Raw genomic sequence first — 25207 nt, 5'->3', positions numbered from 1 at the left:
AGGGCGGCAGCAAGTTGCGCGCACACGTGTGCAACATGTCACCTGGGGGAATGGTGTGCCCTGACATGCAACATTTATGCTGTTGTTGCTACAAAAGATTTTCTGTATAGTCACATGGGGGGAAGACGGCGACAGACACTGAAGCGCATTTGTGGGTGGCGCAGCGACAGCTACAAAAATAATGACTAGGGAATGCCCATTGAAATGTGGGATAGAAAATGTGTCTCCTTTTGCCTGTGGCTTACATCATACCCAACAAATATGTACCTACTCTTGTTGTTTAAAAAAGAAATTCCCGTAAAACAAATTCTCTTTCAAATGGCGAACGAAAGACCCGAATGGTGCGGCCAGACACAGACACATAGCCGAATGAGAGATGAGTACAGCAAAATCAGATAAGTGGATAAATTTGTCTTGCTTTGTTTCCTCGCTGTCTGTCTCCACTCCGTTTTGGTCTTGGCTTGGAGTGTAGCCGTAATTTTGTTAGAAATGGAAAGTTTTATTGTCTGCCATCATTCGAAAGCAAATCTCTCAGACTAAACGCTGTCGAATGCAGCAGCAGCAACAGCAACAGCAGCTGGCATTTTATTTGGTTGTTTTTCCTTTTGTTTCTAACTTGAAAAAGTAAATCTGAAAATCTATTCAATTGTGACCGGGGAATGAACGCTTTCCACGGACCACAGTAGTGACAGTGGAGCCACAATGGAGTGGCAGTGGCAGTGGCTCTTCGCTGCTGGTTTGCTTTTATGGCCAACTTGTACAATAAATTTTCTATGAAATTAGATTTATCTAGGCATTAGATATACTATATGTATATGGGCATATTGCTACGTAGAAACTTTTGCACAGCTCTTCTTTGCGAGAGCTCTTCTAGCACAATGGAAAGTTTCCCAAGAAACTTTCGGCCAGCGAGAAAGCATTTCTGAACCGTTCAAAGAGCGGTGGAGTAGGAGAGTTCGTTGGCATTTGGCATTCGCATAATTTCTGCTTCATTTAACACACACATCGTTGTTGTGCCTGTGCCTGAGTGCCTGTGTGCATGTGGCTGCCAATATGCGGCCAATTAAAGTTCATAATTAAAGACAAGAGTGCCAAACAGCAGCGCCACAATGGATTTAAAACGCCCGTTTAGGCCCGCACCGACTGCCATTGTTTGGCTAAAGCTTTTGACTCGTATTCCTATTCCGACATGTTGCATTTGCAATCTCTTTGCATGCCATTTCCAGTCAATTGCCAGCCAGCAATGTGGCTTCGGGTGAATTTCTTCCTGGTCTTGCATGAGCCTGGGACCTGGCAGCAATCGCCATCGCCATCCCCCGCCATCCCAGTGCCTCTCTCCACACCTGACAACACATTGTTAGTCGCCTCGAATTACAAGTGTTTTATGTGGCATGGCGCATGAGAGTCGAGTCCGTATGTCTGTCTGTCTGTCTGTGTTGGCAGCCCTGCCAATTGTCATTGCACTGCCACTTATTGTACATGCAACGAAAGTGTAAATTATAGATATCCAACAACATCGACTGATGAAGGGGGAGTCTCCATCGAGGCGCTTACCAAGTTACGTTTCGGTTACGCATTTTTGCATTCTGTGTGAAAATTTTCGTCTTACCTGCTTGAACTTTTGCTCCTGTCACGTTTTTGCCCACTCTATTGACTGGCTTGTCCGGTTTTTCCTCTCGCGGCGTGGCGGCTAGGCGGGTATCGGGTAGGAGTATCTGCAAAGGGAGATATTAAGCAATCCATAAGAAAACATAAAAAACTTTGAGATTGTCGTCAACGGCAGTTGCCAGCAGTTCAATGGCCGGCGGGTTGCGCGCGCTCATGCAATTTTATTTGCCAATTTAATTTTTCGCATAACTCAAAATCGAATTACAAAATTTTGAGGCGCCGGTTATGCCCGCCCCCACCCTCCTGGGTTTTGGGGTTTTTGGCCTAACAGTGACCCGAATTCAATGCACGTCGTGCTCATATTTCATGAGTTGCACCCGCCACCCGTCGCTTCGTTGGCTCACAAGTGTTGGCATTTCGGGGCATTTAATCGATCAACCTCGACTACCACACCACACCGATTCCCGCTGTAATCGAGCTGTAAGAGCTACAAAATATTTATTGTCATTCTCATGTGTTGGCCCGTTTGGGAGCCGAGCCGAGCAGGTCTTGGCCAGACCCACTTGCAGCCAGTTTTTAGTGCACTTGAACATTTTAGTTGGCTGTAAGACACACACACACATACACACAGAGAGGGGTTAAGAGTGGGGTTAAAAGAGAACTGTTCATCAAGGTTAACATGGCCAAGTGGCTGAGTCTGTGGCTGTGGCTGTGTCTGTGGCTTTTATGGCACACTTGTTCTTAGTAGACTCCTGGACTGCAAACCAGGGGATTGGCTGTGCCGTAAATCTAATATATTAATGTCAATTATTACGTCTCGTAAAGTGTGACCGCTGCAAGGCCACCGTCTGAACGAGCTCAGACCCGTATCTATTTGCATTTTTAGCGACTGTAGCTGAAATGCAATTAATATGACAGTTGCAGGTGCAGAATGGTTGCCCACAGTGGCCCCACAAAGAGGGGACTTCGACTTCATGGCATTGCAGAAATATCTTTCACTTTCTACACAAAAAGTTAACCCCCCTTCTAGGCCACAACTCGGCCCAGAACTGTGGATCGGCTGACACTCATTGAATGCAAATTGCATGTGCAACATTATCGCTTATCGATTCCGATTTGAAAGTGACTTTTAATTAACTTCTCTCCAAGCACTCTGCACCAGTTGCCAGTCCATAATGCTCAGTGGATAAATTATTCTAAAGAGAAAATAAACTACAGAGATACGAGCTTTTAGCAGTTGGCTAATTAACTAAGGATTGGCAAATCCATTCAAGTGTTTTGGCCAGCATGGTCCCAGTTGGGCCCGAAAGTGGTAATAGGAGAGAGACAAACGCAGAGACAAGCAGAACTTTTGTGTTCGTTCGAGGCAGCAACATAAACTTTGGTCTTTTGTTGTGCGATTCAACGGAATTTCCAAGAGAGCTTCAAATGGAGTTGGTCTTTGGTTTTGGTTGGGTTTGGGCTGGGCTGGACTGGGGGTGGCGGGTAGCAGGAAGCGGCAGTGATAATAAAACAACACCGAAGGTCATTACTGGAAAAACGGGTTTTTCTCGTCTCTATTTCTCCCTCCCTCTTCCTCTTTCTCCGTCTTCCTCTCTCTCCCTCTTCCTTCTGTGAGTGAGTGAGTAAGCATTTAGCATTAAAATACCGTTGGGATTATAGCGTTTGAATATGCATGGGCGATGCTGCCACTGCCACTGGCACCTCGGGGCATGGCACGGCACGGCACCCCTTCCTTCACCCCCCCTTTTCCACTGTGGCATAACAAGTTCGCCTTAATAGTCAACGCGCTAAATGCTGCCAGTTTTGCAGCTCAGCTCCATCTGCATCTGCATCTGCATCCCTCCATTGCCAGTTGGTGCAGTTGCATCTGCATAAATTATGCACCCAAAGCCATTTGCAAAATTGTCATTCATCGTTGAGGCGACAGCAGCCGGCAACCGGCGACCGGCGACAGCAATGATGTTGATGGGATGAAAATGGAAATGGAGATGCAGTTGATGATGGCGCTGAGGATGATGGCATGCCGGAGAGCCCACGCCAGGTTAACGCCTGCTTCCTATATCTGGTTGTTGTTGCTGCTGCTGCTTGGATGCCATCAAAAGGTCATGACGATGATGCCGAAATGAGTTGCAAAATCAGGCAAGGGATTACGCTTCCAAAGAGTAAAGTTCTTCACTTAAATTTAAATATTTCAAACTGATGAACAATACAAAAGATGTTTCTGCAAGGGAAATAGCAAGAAGAAGCTCAATATATATTTAATTTGAAGCTTTATCTTTTCGTGTAGATGCAAATATGCATCGCTTACGCATCGAAATTCTGTGCCTTAACAATTTGGAAGATAAGAGAAAACCCCGAATGCAAAATCAGACGAAAACTTTGCAGTCTGATCATCAATAAGTACTACAGCTTCAGCTTTTTGTATCACATTTATGGAAACTGAATACCAGGGTATGGCAGTGTCGCGGCACGTGTGACTCGTCTCGAAAGTTTCCGACTGGTTGTTTCCATCTCAAATGGGAATGAAGTAGAACGTATAAGCAGCTCGCTGAGTTTTGTTGTTGCTGCTGCTTGTACACTCAACTTTTAATTATCTAAAAACTTCCTGCCAATGCAGGTTTAATGAAGCAGAAACTCTTGCAAGTAAAAATGTTTTTTTACGGTTTCTATGGCAATATTTTTCTGAATTTTAAACTTATCTGTTTTTCATTGCTTTCCAACAATAATCATTTGGTATTTGTCTGTAAATTGCCTTTGCATTCTGTTTGGCTTTCGAATTCGAAGATTTTACATAGGAGTCGTGCATAAGTCACAGTCCGAGAGAACGGCTCTACGGCTGTTATTTGAACATAACTGTAAGTGTCATCAGAAAGCTGTTAACCGGTTCTAAGCCACACTCGTCGAGGCGTCTTCAGAGCTCAGTGGCGTAGTCAAATGGGGAGGGGAATGTGGGGGAATGGGACCATAGACCATGGACCACGGACCATGGCAATAATTAAAATTGTTGGAATTTCTCAACTTCTCGTATGAGACTTTTTGTCCGATGGCACGCATCCCATGAATACCCGCTTATGACACCTTCTTGTGGGTCCAGTCTCCCCATGGCTGGGCGGAGCAAAAACCCGTTGCCGTTCTCTTCTAACCGTTAAGTGACCAAAGGCCCCCCACCCAATGCAATTCAAATGCAGATTAGTCTGAGACGAGACTGAGACTGACTCTCTGCCGCAGTGTGTCATTGCCACTGAGACAGCAACTGCAACTGCAACTGCAACTTTCTACTGGCATCTTGGAGCCTCTCAATCGAATGCTTCAATGGAGCAGAAAAGTTTCGGCTGAGCATCCCTCCGCGGGTGTGTCGCAAATGAAGTTGCAGTCAATTTACCCGAATCATTGACACTGCAGCAGACTGCTCTGCGGACTGCTTTCCAGTCGACTGCATCGCGGCTGGCTGAGGCATGCAAATTGTGGCACGGCAGCACTCAATCTGCCATATTTCAGGTTGATAATCAACGCAACTTTGTGGGCAGGATTTAATTGGTGGGAGGGGGTGGGGGTGCGGGTGGGGGTAACCTGCTGCAAATTGCTGCTTAGCCGCACAATTAATTTGTCAAAAAGAGTCAGAGTCAAGGCCCCCAGCGCGTCACCGTGCGAAAGGACGGGACGGTGGCTAGTGGACGCAAAGCAGGGTAATCTGTCATGACTACCTGTGGCAGGTGTCGCAACTTTCACCTTGACCGGGCCAGAGATTCGAGTCAACGCAAATTGCACCTAAATGCCAGGTCTGAGCCATTAAATTTGGCAAATTTAATTAGACCTTTGGCAGATGCCTCGCCACGGATTGCGCAGCAGTAGCATGAGATACAGACTCCCAACCGGATCCGAACAAAGAATTTCCCTTCACTGTCTGTCCATCACCGGAGCGCTGTCCGTTCTTTGTCCGTTCTGCTGTAGTCAGAGTTTTGTTAATTTGCATTTCTAAGAGCCGCACAAAGACACAACTGCAAAAGGCATTGAAAAGTTTTTTGTTTGGGCGCATTTTTGTGCGCTGTTAATTAGCCACGAAAACAGCGTAATGCGCATAATGGCTATTAAATACAGAGACACACAGAGAGGAGATGTGTGGCGGGGAGGGGAATATGATTAAAGTTTAAAGAAATTTGTATAGAAAGGAGAGTTACGAATGTTGTGCGGCTGCGAACAAAAGAAGAAGTGAGCCCAACAGAGTGATTGATCGAGAGTTGAATGACCCCAAAGGCCCGATCCAAGACGATTCAAGACTCGATCGTTCGAGCTGTGGAACATAATTATGAGCTTATGAATAAAATAGAACTACCTACGAGAGGCAGACAGCCAGGGCCCGAGGCACAGAACCTAATTAACTATACACATATGACGCTCACTGTGCGTGGCTAGTGGGCATCAAATGGCAAAAGTAACTGACATACCTACCATACCTAGTGATGTATGTATGTATGTATATTCCCATCATAATTATAGCATCTGTGGCTGTGGCACACTTTGGAAAAGCAAAAGTACCGAAATATTTCAGTTTCGCTGACCACCCAAGCCCCACCACAACCACGAAGCGGTGCCTGAGAGACACACAAAGATACTTAGATACAAAGATACAGAATGTATGGTAAAATCATTCTTTGGGGGGCACTCAATTTACGAGTATTCTAAATTTGATTCAACTGTTTTTTTGGTTTCCAAATTAAACTCTTTTCGGCTCCCAATTACCACCTGCATAATGATAGTCATTTTTTATGTTTGTTACCGTAACATATTCATATTTGAATATTTAATGAGCAGCGCCAACAGCCAAAGGTTTAGCTTTCTTCTAATGCATAATCTTTATGACACTCCCAACTTGCGATCATCTTTCGTGGGGGGGAGTAGAGCCATAAATTAAATGTGTGCACTCCCTCATATGAGAGCCAATCAAAGCGCTTTAGCCTGCATGGAAATGCATTTCCATCTGTAAGAATGTGCAGAGGGGGAGAGCACACAATGGAATGGAAGATCATCGTTCCCCATTTATGCGCTTCCTAAAACAGCAGCACAGCTTGAGTTGGAACTGCATTTTCCGTATATAATTAGGCCCTATACTCGTATCGCTGTGGCTGTGACTGTGCGTACCCCTTGCGTCTGGCTATTATTAGAAACTACTCCCCCAAACACCACCACACCGCACAGCAGTCCGCACTGCTCTTCCTGGTCATGGGGCACCCTTAAGTGATCAGTTCCGCTTGCACTATGCCCGCGCGTGTCGCTCTAGAGATCTCTCTCACTCTCCCCTGTCTCACTCACTGTCTTTCTATGTATTCTTTGAATTCCACTCAGTCTTCCTGTTTCTGCTGCTGTCTGCTGCTGCATCTATTCCATTCAAAGTGCAGCCGCTATAAACTGGAAGACAATTGCCCAATGAAAGCTAATGTGCAGCTCTTCTACATACACATATAGGTGGAAAGTGATGCCACCTTGTGTCTGTGTCTGTGGCTGTGCCTGTGGCATTATGCAATTCACGTAATTGTAATTGACAGCATCCTGCTGATTTCCTTCTCACTGGCCAGTGGCATGTGCGTGTGCATGCAAGTAAGTGATAACAGTCTGATTAACAGGCAGTTAACGTTGACTGCACAGCAACGACAAACAAGTCTTGAGTAAGTAAGTTCAACTTTTGGCCACTTCTCTCTTCTAATTCTCTATAAATTTCGACTGCTTCTGCCTTAAGACTCTGACATACAATAAGTAATATCTGTTTTTCCGAACTTCATTCATTGTCCAGGCATGGCGGGCACTTTTGCCATATTTGCTTAGCTCTTAACATTGGCCTAACATGCGCTTTAACATTGAGTTAGCAGGCGCCCACGCTGCGGATGGATTTAACCTTAGCCTTCGCCCATAATTGACCAAAAGGTAAATACGAGTATCAAAGAAAATACAGCACATTTATTTCTGAATATTAAAGTGTTGGCCAGAGGCAGCTTTGAGCATTGAGCATTTTTTTTTTTTGCATGCGCCTTAAGCTAAGGTTAATGGGCCTCTGTCATGATAACTCTCGCGTAAATCTATGCCGTCTTTTTTTTTTGTGGCTTAAGATTTCCAGTAGCGGGTCACATTGGATTGTAGGTTTTTCTCAACTTAATCTCTGGACACCCCTTGACCTCGTCGCATTGCAAAATGTTCCGTTTTTTGTCTGTGCTATGCTGTTCGGCTTGGGGCACACAGCTTCTTGGGTAGCCATAGTCATAGGCCATAGTCATAGTCATAGCCGTAGCCGGTAACTTGTTGCCTCTAAGATGGGGTTTTTTTCCTGCCGCTGCCGCTGCCGCTGCCGCTGCTGGGCTGCTGTTCGGTCGATAGCTGTACAAACCGGTCAAGAGCGAGTGGCATAAAACACATTCATTTCAGCTTCGCTGCGGCACAAAAGCCGTTGGTCAGTGCTTTGAATGGATCTAAAATGAACTTCGGTCATTGGCTGAACATCATCATCATCATCATCATCATAGAGATGATCTTCATCATCATGGATTTATGCATATTCATCTAGGGGGGGGAAGATATTGTGAAATTCCATACATGACCTTTTCGGCCAAAAGCCTTCCCCTTGATAATGCCAGGCCTTTGTTTATTTGCTCTTTTTTTCCGCCTTGCAGCTTGCATGTGTGCGCGGAAAATGGGAAAATATTTGGATTGTTCGGCGGGTTGCAAAAACAAACGAACGCCTCGCTCGAACGCCTGCACGCATGCATGCCACCAGCAAATCAATCAGGAGCGAAAGAGAAGGCAAAGAGGGAGGGCAAAGAGGGAGGGCAAAGAGGGAGGGAGGAGGAGAGAGCGGCTAAATTCCAGGGCATAATTGCAGTCGATGGCCTGAATGGACTTCAACCAAGGGCCAAACGCATTAAAGTAGCATAAATGGTGATCGTGAGAGAGTAGGCAGGGGAAGGGGAAGGGCAAGGGTATTGGGAGTAGCAGTAGATGATGCTAATGGCTATAGGGTTACAGCAGCCCCCCTGCAGTAAGCCCTTCCCCCGGCCGGTCACACTGGCAATTGAAAACACTCAAGTGCCGCCCCCAGAGTACCGAGAGTCGGCGTTGGAGTCCCAAGTGCAACTCTATCTGGCAGCTGAGAGAATGCAGACCTCATTGAGGTCGTTCATCTGCAGGGCAGTGATTGAGAGGGAATGCAGAGGGGGAGGGAAATGGATCAGAGACAGAGCCAGGCAAAATCAGTACACCCTTCCAGAGGGTATTGCAATGCAGAGAATCAGCAAGAGAGAGATCATTGAAGAGTATCTCACACTTTGATATCCCTTCTGGCTCTCCACTCAAAAACTGTCCCAAAAGCGAATCAGTTTTGCATCACTTTTTCGAGTGATGTGGGTCTATGGGTCTCTCTGTTGTGGCAGTGGCAATAGTCCATATCCATAATAATAATAAGCAGGAAGTGGAATGAAATAAATAGGGAAAATCACCCAAAATCGGCTTATGTCTGTGTTATGTGAATGACAACAACGCAACAAAAAATAGCAGCAACAACAACACCAAAACGAGGCTGCATCAAAACACTAAGCCCAAATCGAGATGCCATGAATGCAGGCCGTTGTATCCCCCAGATACTTTTTGGGCGTTAATTAAAACTGAAAATGTGTGCACCGCTTTTTGTCTCAGTTGCATAATTTCCAGTTGTCGCTTTCAATTACGAATCTACACTAATTGCAACAAATCAATTTCTGATTGCTTAAATGCTGCTAAATTAGCAACACCCAAAAATACAAAATAAAAAAAATTAATTAATTATGAAATATTTGTTTTCCATTGAAACTATTGCACAGATAATTCACAGCCGAATCGAATTGAATCGAACTGTGCCGTAAACGGAAGCTCAACTTTAGTGAATTTCAGCAGAGACATTTCCATTTTCCCCATTCCCACTCAGTTGAGGAAATGCTGTGGAAATTTGTTGAATTTCCTCTGGCAAGCCTCTGAAACCTGAACGAAAACCAAACGGGTTTTCAATATTTAATTGCCCAGAAACTATAATTGTGCCTAATTGTTGGTTAAACAAAAGTGAGCCACAATGTGACTCAATGCCTCGAGGGGCGTTGCATGGTGTAATTTTCAAATGGTTCGCAGAGTTTCTAAGGTGGCTTGACATGATTCAGACTATGACATATGAAGAGTAGCACTTAAAATGAATAAAGGACTTAGCTTAGAATTTCTTCTACAAAAGTTCATGAATAAAATAAAAAATAAATTAAATTAAAAGAATAAATAAAAAATTTATAATCTAACATTTCTATGGGTTATTCTTGTTGGGAAGGCTACCAAGACTTAAATAGATTATGCTTTAGCTGCATACATTTTCTGCTCAAAGAAAATCAATAAATCGCAGTCACAAGAGAGCTACAGCCACATGCACGGGCTTAAATCATAGAAAGTTTAAAGAAGCTGCTAAATCTATCCCAAATAAACAGCACAGTTCTGTGCTGGCCCTGACCGTGACCCCCCATAGGCCCACTTCAGCCACTTGAAGGCCAACAAGCCTGGTAATTATTTATTCCATGCCGCCATAAATCAATGCGATTTGCGAGTAACTAAAGCTGCTCCAAATAAACCCCGCACCACCAACCACACGGGCAGAGAAAGAGAGAGAATCAGCATTTTCATGCTGCATTTCCAAACTACTTTCGAAATGTTTTCACTTGCCGCACGCCCACACAGCTGTGTGCCGCTTGCAACCAGTTGGAAGGGGCTGCTGCACAGCAGGCCAAAGTCCAACTTCAAACACCAACTGCAGTCCAAGAGAACCAGCCCACACCAGATGCAGCTGTGACTGCGACTTTGGTTGTGGTTGTGGTTGGGGCAGTAACCTCCTATATCAAAGTGGCAACATTTTAGAATTATGCCTGGAAAACTCATGCCTCATGCCTCACTTTTCCCGACTGCTGCTGCACGTGCTGTCTCGAGTGTGGCAGGCAAGGAAGGAAGTCGAGCGACGATTCGAAAGCATTCACTAAATCACGAATTTGAAGTTCAATTTGGATCGATTTGGCAATTGCCGGCAATCTACGGCTATAACTTGAGAGAAATGAACGTGACTCTGGAGGATTTACACACACATTGTGGACCATAAATTGAAGATCAACCGGGACCTGGAGCAGGGAACAGGGAACAGGGATGCCGGGCACGCTGAGACTTAGACGAGCTTGAGGAGTATCGCTGGTTGGGGCTGGCAGGCAATCAAAGTGGATTTTTCTTTATTATTGATTAAGCGCACTTTTTATTGACGTCGTTTGTCCATCACTCTCTCTCTCCCTCTCTGTCTGTCTGTCTTACTGTGGCGGCTCTCTTTTGCGAAATTGTGGCTTGCAATTATTAGCCATTACCATTCCGTCCAAATGCTCAGCTCACAGCACACATTCACCAAGGCAGTCCAGTGTAGCCGGAACTGGTATGCCGCCATCGCCATCAACTCCCCGAGTTCGACATCAATCGGGCCCATAAAACAAGGAAATCTGGTCAGCGCCACGAGTAGATTCATTGTGTGGCCGGTGGTAGTCAGTCCATGCCTCAATGAGTTCATAATCAATGTCTGATAATTATGCGAATGAAAAACTGCATTGTGTGTCGGCAACAAGTGCAGAAATTAATTCAATTAGCCCGGCAGCCCGGCAAACAGGCAAGTTGCAAGCGGCGCCACCTGTGCTGTGCGATGAAGCAAGAACCTTTATGAAATTCAGACATACAAGCTAACACAAAGATAATCGAACAATGGGATACCCTAGTGAGTTTATGCTGTGGTTTAAACTGATACGATTCGTGTTCGTATACTTGCAGATAGATATTTTCTTTCATTTTGCAGGATAATGCAGGGGGAAAATATATATTTAATCAATATTCTGATTGGGTACTCCAAAACAAAACTCCAATGAAGAAATTCTGTACTATTTTGCACTGACAAAGCTAGATCCAGCAGCATTATGTGTTCCAAAAAATATGTACAGCAACTACGCCATAGAGTCGCCCATCAGCATGGCAAACTTCACCTTAAAGTTCATAAAACCCTCTCGGCCAGTGAAGAATGAGCTCAGACTGGATTGCCCAGCTTGGCCAGGCAGCAGCAGCAGCTGTTTTTGGCCAAGTTAATTCGACAATTAACACCACTACACAGTCCACTACATTATGGCAGGCACAGAGAGAGAAAAAACCAAACCAAACCAAAGCAAAGCAATCAATGATTGTGAATTCTAGCAAAAACCAATAAAAAAAAAATAAACCAACTGGCTGAGGGCTGTGGCAGAAAACCTGATTGCGTTCGTTTAGTCATCGATTTTGTGGCGAAAATTATAATGAGCCGCAAAGTCGTTGACAAGTTTTTTTGTTTTTTTTGTACACTCCTCCTTCTGCTTCTGCTTAAAGTTGCCGCTGTATTCCCAAAGTGTGAAACGACGATGAAATCATGCAGACACAGACACAGACCCCGACCCGACTTGACCACAATTCAAGGCCATAAATACCAGACCAAATTTCGTTGGACATAAGCCCCAAGCTCCTCCCTTCCGAAGTGATTTGGAAACAATCAGTCAGACAGACAGAAAGACAGACACAAACAATTGAAAGTGATTTGGTATTGACACAAATGCAGTTGCAGAAGACTTTACACATCACAGATCCATTATGCAAGTCCCACGGATGCGAAGATGCACTCATAAAGTATTACCAAACGGAGCTTCCACTATTGACAGATCTCATTTTTCATTTTTTATTTTTTATAAAAACTTATGACAGTCGCCAGACGCTGACGCGTCGGTTGTTTGTCAAATGCGTCTGACCTGACCCACATGGTGTATGGCTTTAGGGCCTCGGACCCAATAGCAGGGGAGATGGCGACGTGGGACGGGGACTCGGCCATTAGGCAGCAATTAAAGCTGGCCAAGATCGAGATTGGGATCGTGCTGAAGAATGAGAATGTACATTGGAGATTGAGATGGGACGCGCTGGCATTTCACTCGAGAGCGGCGTTAGAAGCGTTTTACTGTTCATCTTGATTGACATGCCACAGAGGCAGTGGTAGGGGCAGTGGTAGGGGCAGAAGCAGGGGCAGGGGGGGGCACCTAGCAAGATTGTATCTGTGCTGCTGCTGCTGCTGCTGCTAGTCGCAACCTCATTTACAGTTGTGGTCGCTCTCCGATCTCAATGGGCTCTTTGTTGGCCGAGAGTGGACGAGTGAACGAGGCTTTTCTTCCGCTTTCAACGGTTCATAATTGAAATTATAATTCAATTTTCTGCCGCTGCCGCCGCCACTGCCACTGCCTCTGCCATTGCCACACTTTGATTTTCAATTATTTTCCATGCACATTAGAAAATGGTCTGGACTGGTCTGAAGAGTGAAAGAGCAGTCGCAGACGCCGAGATATATGTAGATACATTACTCACTGCCAGATACAGATACAACTGGGCTTGGATTGGCGTGCGCAGACGCTGCGCATGCGCACAAAAATTTTCAATTTGATTCGAGGATTGGTTATTTTTTTTGTTTTTTTTTTCTGTGGCTCCCTCATGTACATGCATCAGAGGAGGTGGCCCATAAATATTACCAAGTAAAATTGTGGCGGTGAGGGAGCGAAAAAGCCGGGCGAGAAAAATCACTGAAACAACTGAAAATTATTTTACAATGCCGTGTCGTCTGCTCTGGCAATTAAGAACGCTTTCATTTTCCATTTCTCATTTCTCACCTTCTCTTCTGCTCTTTCTCTGCCCAAATTACTTTTACTGAATATAATTGAAATGACATTAGCACCCATGAACCGGCACCAGCACCAGATGCAGACGCAGATACAGATACATCTCCTCTGTGTGAATTTTATGGAGTTTTCGTGTTGTTGAATCAATATCCCATGTGAAATATAAATATTTATCTGGCAAACAGATTCTCCAATTGAAATCGCTTCACTCTCGCAGTTCTCTACCCCCAAAAACACACAGATAAATTATGGTTAAGGCAGTGGCAGCACACCAAAAATAGAAATGAAAATGGAATTCCAAATTCTGTGGCTTTTTCGTGCTTTCTGTGGTTTTCGGGCGTCACTGAGTGAAACGAAATCAAGGCACTTGAGAATTTTCCCATTTCCCAGCATAGCATAAATTGCAGACTGTCAAAAGAGCTTCCCCTCCTCACCGCTGATAAAGCAATAATGAGGGTCAACACAGGCCCTTCAAAGTTTTTCCACAATTATTTACAATTTCCTATCGATTTGTTCCATTGGGGGAGAACTCTCACTCTCCTCCCTCCACAGGGTCTACTTCAATTATTGGCTTTTATCAGTTAATTATGGAGACACTGCTTCTGCTTGCTTGACCTCGGGTCAACTCTGATGTTGACTCTCCGCTGCGACTCTGCTGCTGCTTTCGATGCACGCGATTTGCATGCGTTTAAAGTCGCGCTTACGCAAGAACCGCGTTCAGAGCTGCGCGTCTGCGCTTAGGTGCGGCTTCGTAGAAAGTGTCGCCTCGCCGCATGTCTACACTCTGCACCTGCCCCCTCGACGACACATTTGCGGCATAAATTAAGCAATTTACTTTTATGACAATGCGTGGAATGTGTTTCCAGAGACAGACGAAAAACAGCAGCGAAAACAAATCATTTGTCAAGCTGTTTGCCATTTTTCCTCATGGAGGTGGGTCTGGTTTTGCAGATGGATTTTGGGTGGACACCTGCAGAGTGTCATCCACTTTTGATTCATTTGCTGTCGTCGCCGAGTCGATTGTTTTTTAACACAATTAATTGTTATGCGTTTTTAATGCCCATTTCGCTCTAACATCGTTGTCTTATATAAGTCGGGTGGATGTATGCATGCGGTACACACTGTAAATACATGTGTCTATATAGAGATATAGTAGATATATAACCACTTGTTTGCATTGCACACTTAAAAGTTTTGTTGCGTTTTCTGGCCTTTGTTTGAGCTTTAAATTTTTGTAGCGTTAATTTTTTTTTGCTTTTATTTTTCGAGTTTGGCAAAGAAAGAGAAAAAACTTTCTCCCGGCCGCCGCCGCCGCCTGTCGTGCCAGCTTGACGCACAACAAAAATGGAGAAGAAGATAGCCAAAGAGAGGGACAGCGAAAGAGCGATAGAGAGAGAGAGATGGAGGGAGGTAGGGAGAAACTGAATAACAAGATGATTTACTGAAAGAAGTGATCATTGTTGGGTCTCTTGAGTTATTGTTTATTTTGTCAAAGGTGTTGGAGAGGAAACGGAACTTTTCAAGATTCGGAAACGCATGGTTGTAGCACAGAGACAGTGCGTATCATTTCCATATTATTGGAATGAGCATATGCTCTTTAAAATTAGGAGAATATACCTATATTGGGAATATATAAATACTGTAAGAATTTTTAACGAAAACCCCATTTTTTTATTTTTTTTTGCCAAGAAAATATTTGATTACAGTTTCATATCCATTACGGATCTGTAAATCTCTGACATTAACTCCCAGTAATATTTCTCTCCCTGTTTATGGTTTGAGCACTCTTCGAAGCTATTCAATCATAGGAAAAAACTTGTTATTAAATTTAAATTTTTTCTTTCATTTTCTTAAAGCAATGAAAAACACTTTAGTATCACAAAATCTTTGACTGCTGTATATCTAACGAACAAAAAGTGATAAAGGATGATGATAAATCACCTGCAGCCGAGCAACAGATAAGAGACAGATACCCATACCCCCCAGCGAGACCTAGACCCAGTCGCAGTCACAGTCCCAGAGCTGCCATATCTTAACGCCCTCAACTCGTCTTTAATCAATCAAGTTTCGCTTATCTCCCAGCCCAGCATGAGATGGAAAAAACATGAAAAATGAAAATATAAAGCTTGGGGAAAAGTATGAAAAGAAAAACACTGACCACAGACAGAAAATAAATTACAGTCAAGGTTTAAGCCGCCTCATTTCGATTATTATGCAAACAGCAATGGAGCTCAGACCCGTACTCGTACTCGTACTCGTAATAAACAAACAACAATTATAATACATATTTGGTTTACAATGAAAACAACAACAACAAACAACAGCAACAAAAACCCAATGCGTGCCTTGATAATGCCAAACAGTCAATGGAAAAGTGGAAAGTTGGAGTCCGGCTTTAATGTGCATAATTATTGTTCAGTTCGGTTCAGTTGAGTTTATTTCTTTTAGCATTTAAACTCCGCCAAGAGACTGCGTAACGGCCCTCCCACCCCACACACACACATACAGACACACCCGCACTCCCAAAGTTCGTGCCGAAATGCATTTTTACCGTTTACAAACTTCTTGTTTGCTCGCTTGATTTGCCTTCTGTTTGTTGTGCCTTCTTGTCTTGGTTTGTTTTTTTTTTGCGACTGGCACCGTTGCTAATAAAGCGACTACAAAATGCGGGAAAAATCTCGCGAAAACAAACAAAAAATGGTGCGGTACGACAAAAATGGGCAAAATAAAATGCTCATATTTGTGCCATTTGTTCGAACGAGTTTTTGTGAAAGTACGAATGTATCTAGCCAATAGTTAATACAAATTTTACGGCAAATGGACAACGGACAACGCCGTTGCACTCGATCGATGGTATGGTATGGTATGGGCTGGGCTGGGCTGGAACACGTTTCCCCTCTGGCCATTTTTGTGTTCGTTTTTTTGTTTTATGCGTTGTCTCCTTTTGGCACTTTATTGACAATTTCTTTTTATTTCATTTTTGTAAATTTTTTTGTTGTTTGCGAACGTGCGTAGCTATTGTCGTTGATTGTGGAAAACCACACCAAGCCACACATAGATACAGATACCTGATGCACTACACCAACACACGCACACACACACACACACACAAATGTGAAAACCGGCCACCGGCTGAGTTGTTGCAGTCAATCGACGAGGCGTTTGCAATGAAATGCGAATTTCATTCATGGCAATTGCTTGAGAGTTACGTCTCGGATGGCGTTGGACAATGACAAGCCCGTCGAAGATGGTGGATAGGGTGGCGGGGGCAACAGAAATCAGGTGCTCATAAATGAAGAAAGCCTTAAAAAGCCATAAAAGAGAGAAAAACTAAAGATTGTAAGGCAATAAAATATAGATACAAATCATTTTAGCCTCGATTTGAAACCAAAGACAATTTTCTAGTGCAGCACTTTTTCCTAAGAAATTGTATCATAAAACAAATGAGGGAAATTCATTCTCAATTCGATTTTAAAACATGTGCACCACAGCCACACAAGTTCTTCCAGGGAAAGTGCATTAGCTGTGTACAAAATGGACCCAATAGGACATTCATTTGGCAGAACGCTTTTCGCTTTTGAGTCACGCGGGAAATTCCCACTGGCTGTCGTCAATCGATTTGAGTCACCTCATATCGAATACTCGTACGAATATATGCGAGTAGTTTATCACTTGCCAGATCGGTCAGAGCTTGCATTACCTAAGGCAGGTCGAATTACTGATTTGCATTCCTAAGACTTCCCAAGCAACTCGTTTTTATTGTATAACTGAAACCCAAAACGCTTACAAAAAATATTACCAAAAAAACAAAAACAACAAAAAATGCATGAACAAATGAATTGCAGGGCTGAGATCGAATAACGTAAATATTTCGGCGCTTCCGCTGCTATGTTTAGAGGAAAGTTGCAAAATAAATTTCCTAAATTAAGTATTTAAGCTGAGAAATAAATATATATTTTAGTTAAAATATCCGCTAGGTGTTTATGCAAACCGAGCAGAAAAGCCAGCAAAAACGATGAGCGAAAACCGAAATCCACGCAAAAAATTTCACATAGTCAGCTACAACAACAAAATAAATAAAATCAGACGGGCCCAGACGGGTAATAATTATCCAAAGAAATTATGGCTGCCTTGGGTGTGTGTGTGCTGGTGAAATGCGAGACTAAGACGCGACGCGGCAGAGAGCAAGTTTTAAGGTGCTAAAAATTATGCTGCCAGCCAGCAGCAGATTATGAAATATGCCAGCATGCAGCGGCGACCTACCGACAGGAGGGCCCCGCCGACTTCGAGATCCGTTTAAGATATTTCATTGTGGCTTATACCCCCGGCAATGGCAGAGTATACAGTAGAGTGTATTAGGCAGAAGAAAGCTTTCACCAAACACACAGAGCTGCTATAAATTCCAGGTAGATCGAATAGGATCGGGTTCGGGATCGCAAATTAAGAAGAAGAAAAACGGTCACTGTGCAAATACTCTTTTAATCTGAACAGCAATTAGGGTATCCCCTAGTCGAGCCATGAATGTCAGCATTCTTTTGGCTTGGATCGGGATTGTGGGACTGGGATTGGATTTGGCGTATCCTATTGAACGCGTTGAGGTTGCTCGTTTTAACTTTGGCTGGTTAACTCGTTTGTTAGGAGCCACATCGAAAAAGGGAGAATGCCAAAGGCTCTTCTCTCTCTCTCTCTGTTGTTTTTGGTGTAACTTACACAGTGCTGCAGATTGTTGCTTCTGCCTGCTGCTGCTGCCGTTGCTGTTGCTGCTGCTGTTGCGGTTTCAATTGACTGACAGGCGACGGGGGTGCTCGGCTGAGGGACAGGAATAGACGCGTTCCGGTATCAGTGTCGTTTCCCGTGCGTTTTCCAGTCAGCTTTTCTCACTTTTTGCGGTGTTGTTAGAGAACGATTTAGCGTGAGTATTTTCTTTCGAATTTGTTAGGCACTTCACTTGGAAGACTTAAAAAAAAACTAGAGCTTAGAAGTAAACAATATCTCTTTCTGAATCACTTGCTTCTTCTGTTATTTACTCAATATTATAAGCTTGTTAATTGGTTTCGTTGTTGCTTGAATTTTCGGTCGATTTTTGTATATTTTTCTTTTCTTCGGTGTCGTTTAGAAAGTGGGTTAACTGATTGGACAGCTCTATGCAAATTATTGGGTTTGACATGCACCCGTCACGTGCATTTTATTCGATATATTACTGCAAATTTTAACTTTATTCAACTTTGTAATCTTGGCGTTGTTGCTGGAGACACTACAGTGTGATCTCCCACTCCGGGCTATAATACAACTTGATCTTCCGCTTGGCACGTTTGCACTCCAACTCGTTTCGTTTGCGAATGAACGGTGAACGCTGTGGACGCCGTGGACGCTGTGAACGATCGAATGAATGAATGAATCATATTGGTCGTCGTGTTGTTCGAGTGAGTTTTTCATTTGAGTTTTTTTTCCATTTTACAAGAGTAGATACTCATACCTGGTATTAGGAAGGATGTAGGATATAGGAATATTTTCGAAAAATAATATCAAATATAGAGTGAGGTCAAATAATGTATCTTAACTTAAACATGTATGTACATATGTATGCTTACATATTTACATATTTCAGATAGATTTCTCTCCCAACAAAATTTTAAATAGTCCAAAACAAACAATATTTGAATATATAAAAATCTTAAATTAAAACCCTCTAAAAGGACTTGGAAAGGACTTGAGTATCGTTGAGTTTGGAAAAAACAATCAAAATGCAAACACGCTCAAACCAAATTAAGCTCACTCAAGACACGATCGGTCATGTTGCCCAATTCTACTCATGTTGCCAGCCCAGTCTGCTTCAAACTGTATATTTGTATCGATATTTTTGTTGCGTATTTTCATTTAGTGCACAAAAAACAATCGATAGTTCCGATAGTCCAGCTCTAATGAAAGTCAGTAAATTTAAAAATTGGCTAAGAGGAAAAGGCACGGCCGATGTCCAGGAATATCTGACCTGATGGGCACAGTTCGGCCCTCGGTTGCTGCCCTCGGTGTCCTCGAACTGGATGATGCCAGGGCTTGACCGTCAGCCATGTGCATGGCACTGCCACGGAGGAGAGCAAAGATATCTAAATCAAAGAAGTTCCGAAGCGTCGTTGTTTGGAGTGCAAAAAACTTAATCAATCAATCAATCATTGAATAGAATGCTTCTAATTTATACACTACTTCTTCAGCGGATTCCTTCTACAACGCGCACTGCCTGAATTGCCATTTGACTGTGCATACTAAGTATTCCTCGACTGAAACAGATCCCAGATTCCAGCCAATCCAAATCAATCTGCTTTGCCCCGAGCGCATTCTGATCATTTCGAATGGATTTATGCATATGCTCCGCATTAATGTTGACACTCCGGCTGTGTCCACTAGCAGCTACTTAACTCAGCAAAGCCTCGTCCAGCCCTATCCCCAGCAGTCCCTACCACTGTCACAGACTCAGTGCTTCCTTCTTCCAAGCGCTGCATTTGCTCAGATCTTGTCGCCGTAGAAGCCACCACTCAAATGCGGGACAATTGACAGCCAGCTGAGAGTATAAGTATAGTGGAAACCAGCACCCAGTACGTATGGGGAATACAAGCAACAAATGTACATCGATCTTATAGGTAGAAATTCCTTCCTTGTCTTCTGAAGTCTGTTTATAAATCTTCAAAAGGATTGACATACTTTCTGTATAGTAAACAGAATATACAGCGGGCCGCAAAACAAAATCAATTTCATTTGAAATGACTTTAATTTGTGTAATTTACGTTAACATGATTTACATTTCGAATCGACGCGCTCTCGCTTGAGGGGCGGGGGTCACTTAATGGTGTCCCTGTTTCTCGGCCTCGATCTGCTCCTTGGACTTGTAGCCGACCTGCTCCTCGGGTGTGTGGGGCCAGAAGGTTGGCTTGTTGATGGGGTCCAGTGCGCTGTCGGGGAATGCATCGCGGTAGTCCTCCATGGTCATCTGATCGTATGGCAGAAGCGCCTTCAGATGGGCAATCTCCTTCTGGTAGTTCTGGATGCGCTGCTCCGAGACCTTCTTGTAAGAAGCAATCTCCGACTGCGACTCCTTGATCTGGGCATCCACCTGCTGCGAAACAGTGTCCTGGGGATAGGGCACGGTCAAGGCGTCGTACTGCTTCTGGAAGCTATCGACCAGGCCGGCCACGGGCACCAACTCCTTGTAGCGGGCCCAATCGATTTTCGGTGGGCACTCGGGATTGGCCATCACGGCGCGCACATAGATGTCCGACTTGGTCTTGAAGGCGCCGAAGCTGGTCTTCTGGTTGGCGGGCACACGCTCGGCCAGAGCGGACCAGTTAATCGAGGATTGGGCGATGCGGCGAGCGGCCATTCTGTAGCACAAATACTGAAAAAAACCAACAAAAGCAGAAAACAGATGAGGTTAGGTTCTCAAAGTGGAAATGTAAAATTAATGCCCAGACGAAATGTCTCAAGCTAAATAGTTTCTCTGGATTTTGCTGCTCGAGTCCCATCTGCTGCGTTATATATTATGCTGTTTCCAATCCACTGAAAATTATGCGTGCAAAAATTATGTAATTTCGCTGCAGCAGCACCCTCCGACTTGTTGGGGTGGAAAAAGTGTGTATTCCTTTGGATTTCCCCACAATCGAATGACCATTTAGTTTAAGCAAGTTCCGTTGCACATTACTCAAGTATTTTAAGTTAGTTATTTCCGACATACTTAAATTTCTACGGATAATTAAGAATTCTACGCCTCTGCGCCAGCACTTACACTTTTTGAGTACGATGTTTTTTCCCTTGAAAATATCAAAGACGATAGATGTTATGCAACTGCAGCCCTGGTTCCCAACCATCGAAACATCGACATCGTAAACTAATCAAATAATTTTTAATTATAAAGTGGTACACAAATTTATAAACTCAATGCGCTTTTTTAGGATTGGAGCAGTTGCAGATGCTGCATTGCAATTTATACTATATCGATATGGTCAGAAAAACCATCGCACAAACCAACGATGGACTGCAGCCCTGGTACCCACTATCAGCTGTGCAAAACATAACTCTCGCATGTGGACTAAATTCTGCTTTTATTAGCTGTTTTGACTGTGATTATCAATAAGAATGCTGCTGAAACAGTTGCCACAGGCTGTGCAACAGCTGCGCTGCATTTCCTCAGCCACGACAGCGGTGACCAGGCTGCATCGTTCCGTCTACTGCCGTTTGTATCCCACGGTCGTCGTCCAGCCGGATGGATCCACTATTAATATCCGCTACCACGAGCCACGCAAAATCATCAAGGTGGGTGCACAATCATTAGTTAAATATAATGCATTTGATTTCACTGCTCTGTTTTAGTTGCCTTTGGATTTGACCACTTTGTCGGACGCCGAGCGAAGGTCCCGCCTGGAGGCGCGTAAACCGCGCAAGAAGGTCAGGATTATGGAGGAGGTGGAGGACAACTTCAATGCCAAGAAGTACATGAACTTTATCAAGAAGAAGAAGTAGTATGGTCCTCCCGCTTTTCCGTTAAAACTATTGTTAATAAAAATAATAAATTTTGTTATATAAGTCTGGTAGCTCACTTTGCGTTCCACAGCGCTGCCACATCCGAAAATAAAGGTCACAGGAGGACTTCAATCATTTAAATTAAAAGAGTTTCCTAACGGCTTACCACATTACTAGTTTTTTGTTTATCGAAAATTTTTTTAAAATAAATTATAAATAAATAAATCCGACTATCACACAAATACCGATATTGTTTTTAAGCCATATACATCGATAATGTCGTAAGACACTACACTTGAGAAAAGATTATAATGTTGATTTAAGAGGACGTTTGCCATCTTAGTATATTCAGTGTTAGTTAGCTAGTGGCATTAAACTAATGTCAAAATACAGGAACATGATTTTTGATCAATCTCTCATTATTGAAAAAAAAAGTTGGACAGCGTTATTTTGTGGTTCTATGACTTCTTTGTATACTGGATAGGTATACAGAAATAGAATATCTAGTCTTAAAACACCCTGTAAGACAGAACTTAAACATTAATTCAAGTATACAGCGCATACAAAGCTCTATAGTCTACCAATACTTTACTGTTATGTAGCAGTTGTGTAGTTACCGTGTAGTTACCATGTAACAAAGGGGCATTTGGTCGTGTCCGTCAGTATATACTTTTCAAAATGACCGCCAAACCCCATTTAGCTCAAAAAAAATACTACATTTTTTGCTCTCAAATCGTGGTGGAATTCGGTCCCGTAAGATACATTTGATTTGTATGGGAAATTTTTCAGCAAAATGGGGAAATGAATAGGCATCATGGAATGAGCAATAATCTGCATACCTTGCGAAAATGGATATTATGGACTTGAGATATGGTTGTTAATATCAGGCTCCAATTAATGCAGAAACTACTCAGTCTCTGCTTTAAAAATATTAAGAAAAAATTGCAGCTCACGGGTACCAATAACAGGTATCAGAACCGGGATAAATGTATTTATAAAACACAAAATATATGCATTAATAGGTAAAAAACATATCAAATACGGTATACAAAAGCCATACACATAGAATAACCTTGGTTGACCAGCAACAATGACGTCACATTTAGTCAACATTTACGTTTTATAAACCGTTTTTGTTTAAACCTTTTTATGTAAACAATGCAATAAAAAGGACTTCTGAAAACTAGCCAATCTTGTAGAAAAAACAGGCCAATACAAGTAAATTCATTGTTACTTAGGTTTCACAGCAGCTTTAGCTGCTGTGGTTCAATTGGAATGCAGAAGTTAACAATATTGAAAAGAAATTTTCCCAATTGGGTATACAAAGTGTCATATGTAGCAAAAGTGTAGTTACCGTTCACAAAAATAAAAATTTTTACTGACCTTTGTTCAAACCTTATTTAATAATTAATCCAATTAATGGAAGTCCCTAACATAAGCCAGATTGTAGAAAATTGATTCATCTAGCTTATAAAATGATATTTTCAGTTTTTAAACTCCTAACTAGTTGGTAATATTAAACCGAACTTCAAAATCGAGGAATATTAACACATCTTGTCGTGTCCGTCGGTATATTTACGGTATATTATAAAAATTATACGGTATATTTCGGTATATTTTTGAGGGTCCGCCGGATATTTATCCGATAAATCCGCGGTCACACTTGGTTTCAAAACCAAAAAACAAAACAAAAAAAATTCGGGAACAATCAAAGTCGGACGTGTGTGCGCGTCGTGCAGGTTTTATTTTTATAATTTATGTGCGATTTTTACGCGAGTGCAAGAAACATGTCCTTTTCGCTAGCCCAAAACTTGATGTATACCCTCAGCTGTAGCTCGAGTGAAAGAGAATACCCATAAAGTGTCGGTGGAATGTTGAATGGGCAGCATAGTCGCGTCTAATCACAAAAAAATACACAAGCGAATGCAGCAGCATAGCATTGCTCCGAGCCCCCCGCAGTAAACAAGACCGAGACACAACAAAGTTGTTGGTGAAATTTTATTTTAAAACAAAACTCGAAATCCGTTTTGTTGGTGACAAGATTTTTTGGTATTTAATTATTAGTGCTTCTTCGTCGCTCTGTGTGCGTGGTGTCGGTGTGCAAATAACTGCAATTGTGCAGCAAACAAACATACACATACACACCTAATTGGATTATAGCAGCACGTCGGCAATAAGAACAACGAAAGCATCTGCAGCAGCAGCAACAAAAACCAACAATACTGGTAAATTATTAACTAAAAATTAAGGCAAATATCAGCTTCACTGCTTCTCTGCTCTGCTCTGCCTGCCCCAAAATTCTGTTGTACAACAATTTTCTATGCGTGCGCTTGTGTGGGTTGTCTGCGCGCTCTGCCTCTGCGTCTCCACTGCTCTGCTGCTGCGCTCGTTACAGCAGCGGAAGCAGCAGACTGCGTCTAGAGATGGGGGGCCTGGCCTGCGACCTTAACAGGGGCTCCCAAAAGTGAAGCATTTCGAAGATGTGTAGTTTTTAAATAATTTAAATAAAAGGATGGTCTCGAATCTCCTGTAGGTAGATGCAAGCAAATTAGTTTACACAGAAATAGACAGACGGGCACAGCAACTGTACCAAGGAAAACCTTTTAGAGAGGTATAAAGTAAATAAAATACATGAATGGTTTGCATGAATGGGATTTTGATTCGTTAAGAATGACCCAGTTTTAGTTTTGATTATTTGCAGAGCAGCTGTTTATTCTGTCCAACAGCTGTTTATGAATGAACAACACGCAAATACAGCGAACAATTGCTTTAGGAAAATCAATTAAAGCAAAATTACGCTGATGCGACTGAACTACCAAAAACCAATGTCCTTCTTCCAATTAGTCTCAACGATTTTATCTGGTTGCATTTGTTCCGGTTTTACGCTTTGTGGTATGTGGTACAGTTACGAACAACTAATCCAAACAACCTATCAAAGGTGTTGCATTTGAATTTGTTAAGGAAACCTGTTGTGTATGGTGGGGGGATCCCATCGATATGTCAACTCGTGTAGCATTCCATCTTGCACATCTCTAACCGTTGCACTAGGGCCCCGTGCCCTCTGCCCTGCCAGATACCCGGTAGAGGGACTGCCTTCCTTCCTCTTTCTGTGCGTGTGTGTGTGTGTGCGTGCGATCGGAATGTTTAATGAGGAAGGTTGGCAGGGCTGCGCAACGTAAATATTTTTGTATGAAGCGGAAATGTAAAAATAACACAAACACATTTGCAACTTACAAAAAAGCAGCACACACTCCCCATTGCTGATAATGATGATGATGAAGATATTTTCCTAGGTTGGTGTTTTCCAATGCCATCCGCGCTACCGTTTTGCTGCT

General features: G+C 43.0%; 4 protein-coding genes across 7 annotated transcripts in view; 2 read left to right on the top strand and 2 right to left on the bottom strand.

Moving 5' to 3' along the window:
- Positions 1-18709, bottom strand: part of LOC111066398 (serine-rich adhesin for platelets) — a 37341-nt gene extending 18632 nt beyond the window's left edge. Inside the window, exons 1-2 of the mRNA XM_022354969.2 lie at positions 18075-18709; positions 1610-1715 (exon numbers count right to left, since the gene is read on the bottom strand). The gene's annotated coding sequence lies outside the window, so the exon portion shown is untranslated. The remainder of the gene's footprint in view (positions 1-1609; positions 1716-18074) is intronic.
- A 1399-nt stretch (positions 18710-20108) lies between these two features.
- LOC111066478 (ATP synthase subunit d, mitochondrial) lies at positions 20109-21220 on the bottom strand. Of its 2 annotated transcripts, none has more exons than XM_022355144.2 (2): positions 21139-21220; positions 20109-20751 (listed from the first exon to the last, which is right to left on the bottom strand). In XM_022355144.2, the coding sequence occupies exon 2, from the start codon at positions 20734-20736 to the stop codon at positions 20200-20202; it is 537 nt and encodes a 178-aa protein (XP_022210836.2). In that variant the 5' UTR covers positions 20737-20751; positions 21139-21220; the 3' UTR covers positions 20109-20199. The 2 variants fall into 2 exon arrangements, with proteins under 2 accessions (XP_022210836.2, XP_022210833.2); XM_022355141.2 differs by having other exon boundaries at positions 21088-21154.
- A 161-nt stretch (positions 21221-21381) lies between these two features.
- Positions 21382-22072, top strand: LOC111066479 (39S ribosomal protein L55, mitochondrial). Of its 2 annotated transcripts, XM_022355145.2 has the most exons (3): positions 21382-21665; positions 21723-21871; positions 21937-22072. In XM_022355145.2, the coding sequence occupies exons 1-3, from the start codon at positions 21489-21491 to the stop codon at positions 22010-22012; spliced, it is 402 nt and encodes a 133-aa protein (XP_022210837.2). In that variant the 5' UTR covers positions 21382-21488; the 3' UTR covers positions 22013-22072. The 2 variants fall into 2 exon arrangements, with proteins under 2 accessions (XP_022210837.2, XP_022210838.1); XM_022355146.2 differs by lacking the exon at positions 21937-22072 and having other exon boundaries at positions 21385-21665; positions 21723-21932.
- Positions 22073-23559: 1487 nt separating this feature from the next.
- The window catches only part of LOC111066396, a 53757-nt gene continuing 52109 nt past the window's right edge, over positions 23560-25207 (top strand). For both annotated transcript variants that reach the window (XM_022354964.2, XM_022354968.2), the window contains exon 1: positions 23560-24097. The gene's annotated coding sequence lies outside the window, so the exon portion shown is untranslated. The remainder of the gene's footprint in view (positions 24098-25207) is intronic.

The sequence above is a fragment of the Drosophila obscura genome, unplaced genomic scaffold (genome assembly GCF_018151105.1).
Source record: "Drosophila obscura isolate BZ-5 IFL unplaced genomic scaffold, ASM1815110v1 contig_150, whole genome shotgun sequence".
In the NCBI taxonomy this organism is placed as follows: Eukaryota; Metazoa; Arthropoda; class Insecta; order Diptera; family Drosophilidae; genus Drosophila; species Drosophila obscura.
The sequence above is the reverse complement of the archived record's forward strand: the minus strand, read 5'-3'. Positions and strand labels throughout refer to the sequence as shown.

Excerpts from the sequence above, each read along its gene's own strand:
- LOC111066479 (XM_022355145.2), top strand. The coding sequence starts at position 21,489 with ATGCTGCTGAAACAGTTGCCACAGGCTGTGCAACAGCTGCGCTGCATT. Across the intron at positions 21,666-21,722 it reads AGCCACGCAAAATCATCAAG|TTGCCTTTGGATTTGACCAC; the intron begins GTGGGTGCACAA and ends GCTCTGTTTTAG. Across the intron at positions 21,872-21,936 it reads TTTATCAAGAAGAAGAAGTA|TCTGGTAGCTCACTTTGCGT; the intron begins GTATGGTCCTCC and ends TTGTTATATAAG.
- LOC111066478 (XM_022355144.2), bottom strand. The coding sequence starts at position 20,736 with ATGGCCGCTCGCCGCATCGCCCAATCCTCGATTAACTGGTCCGCTCTG.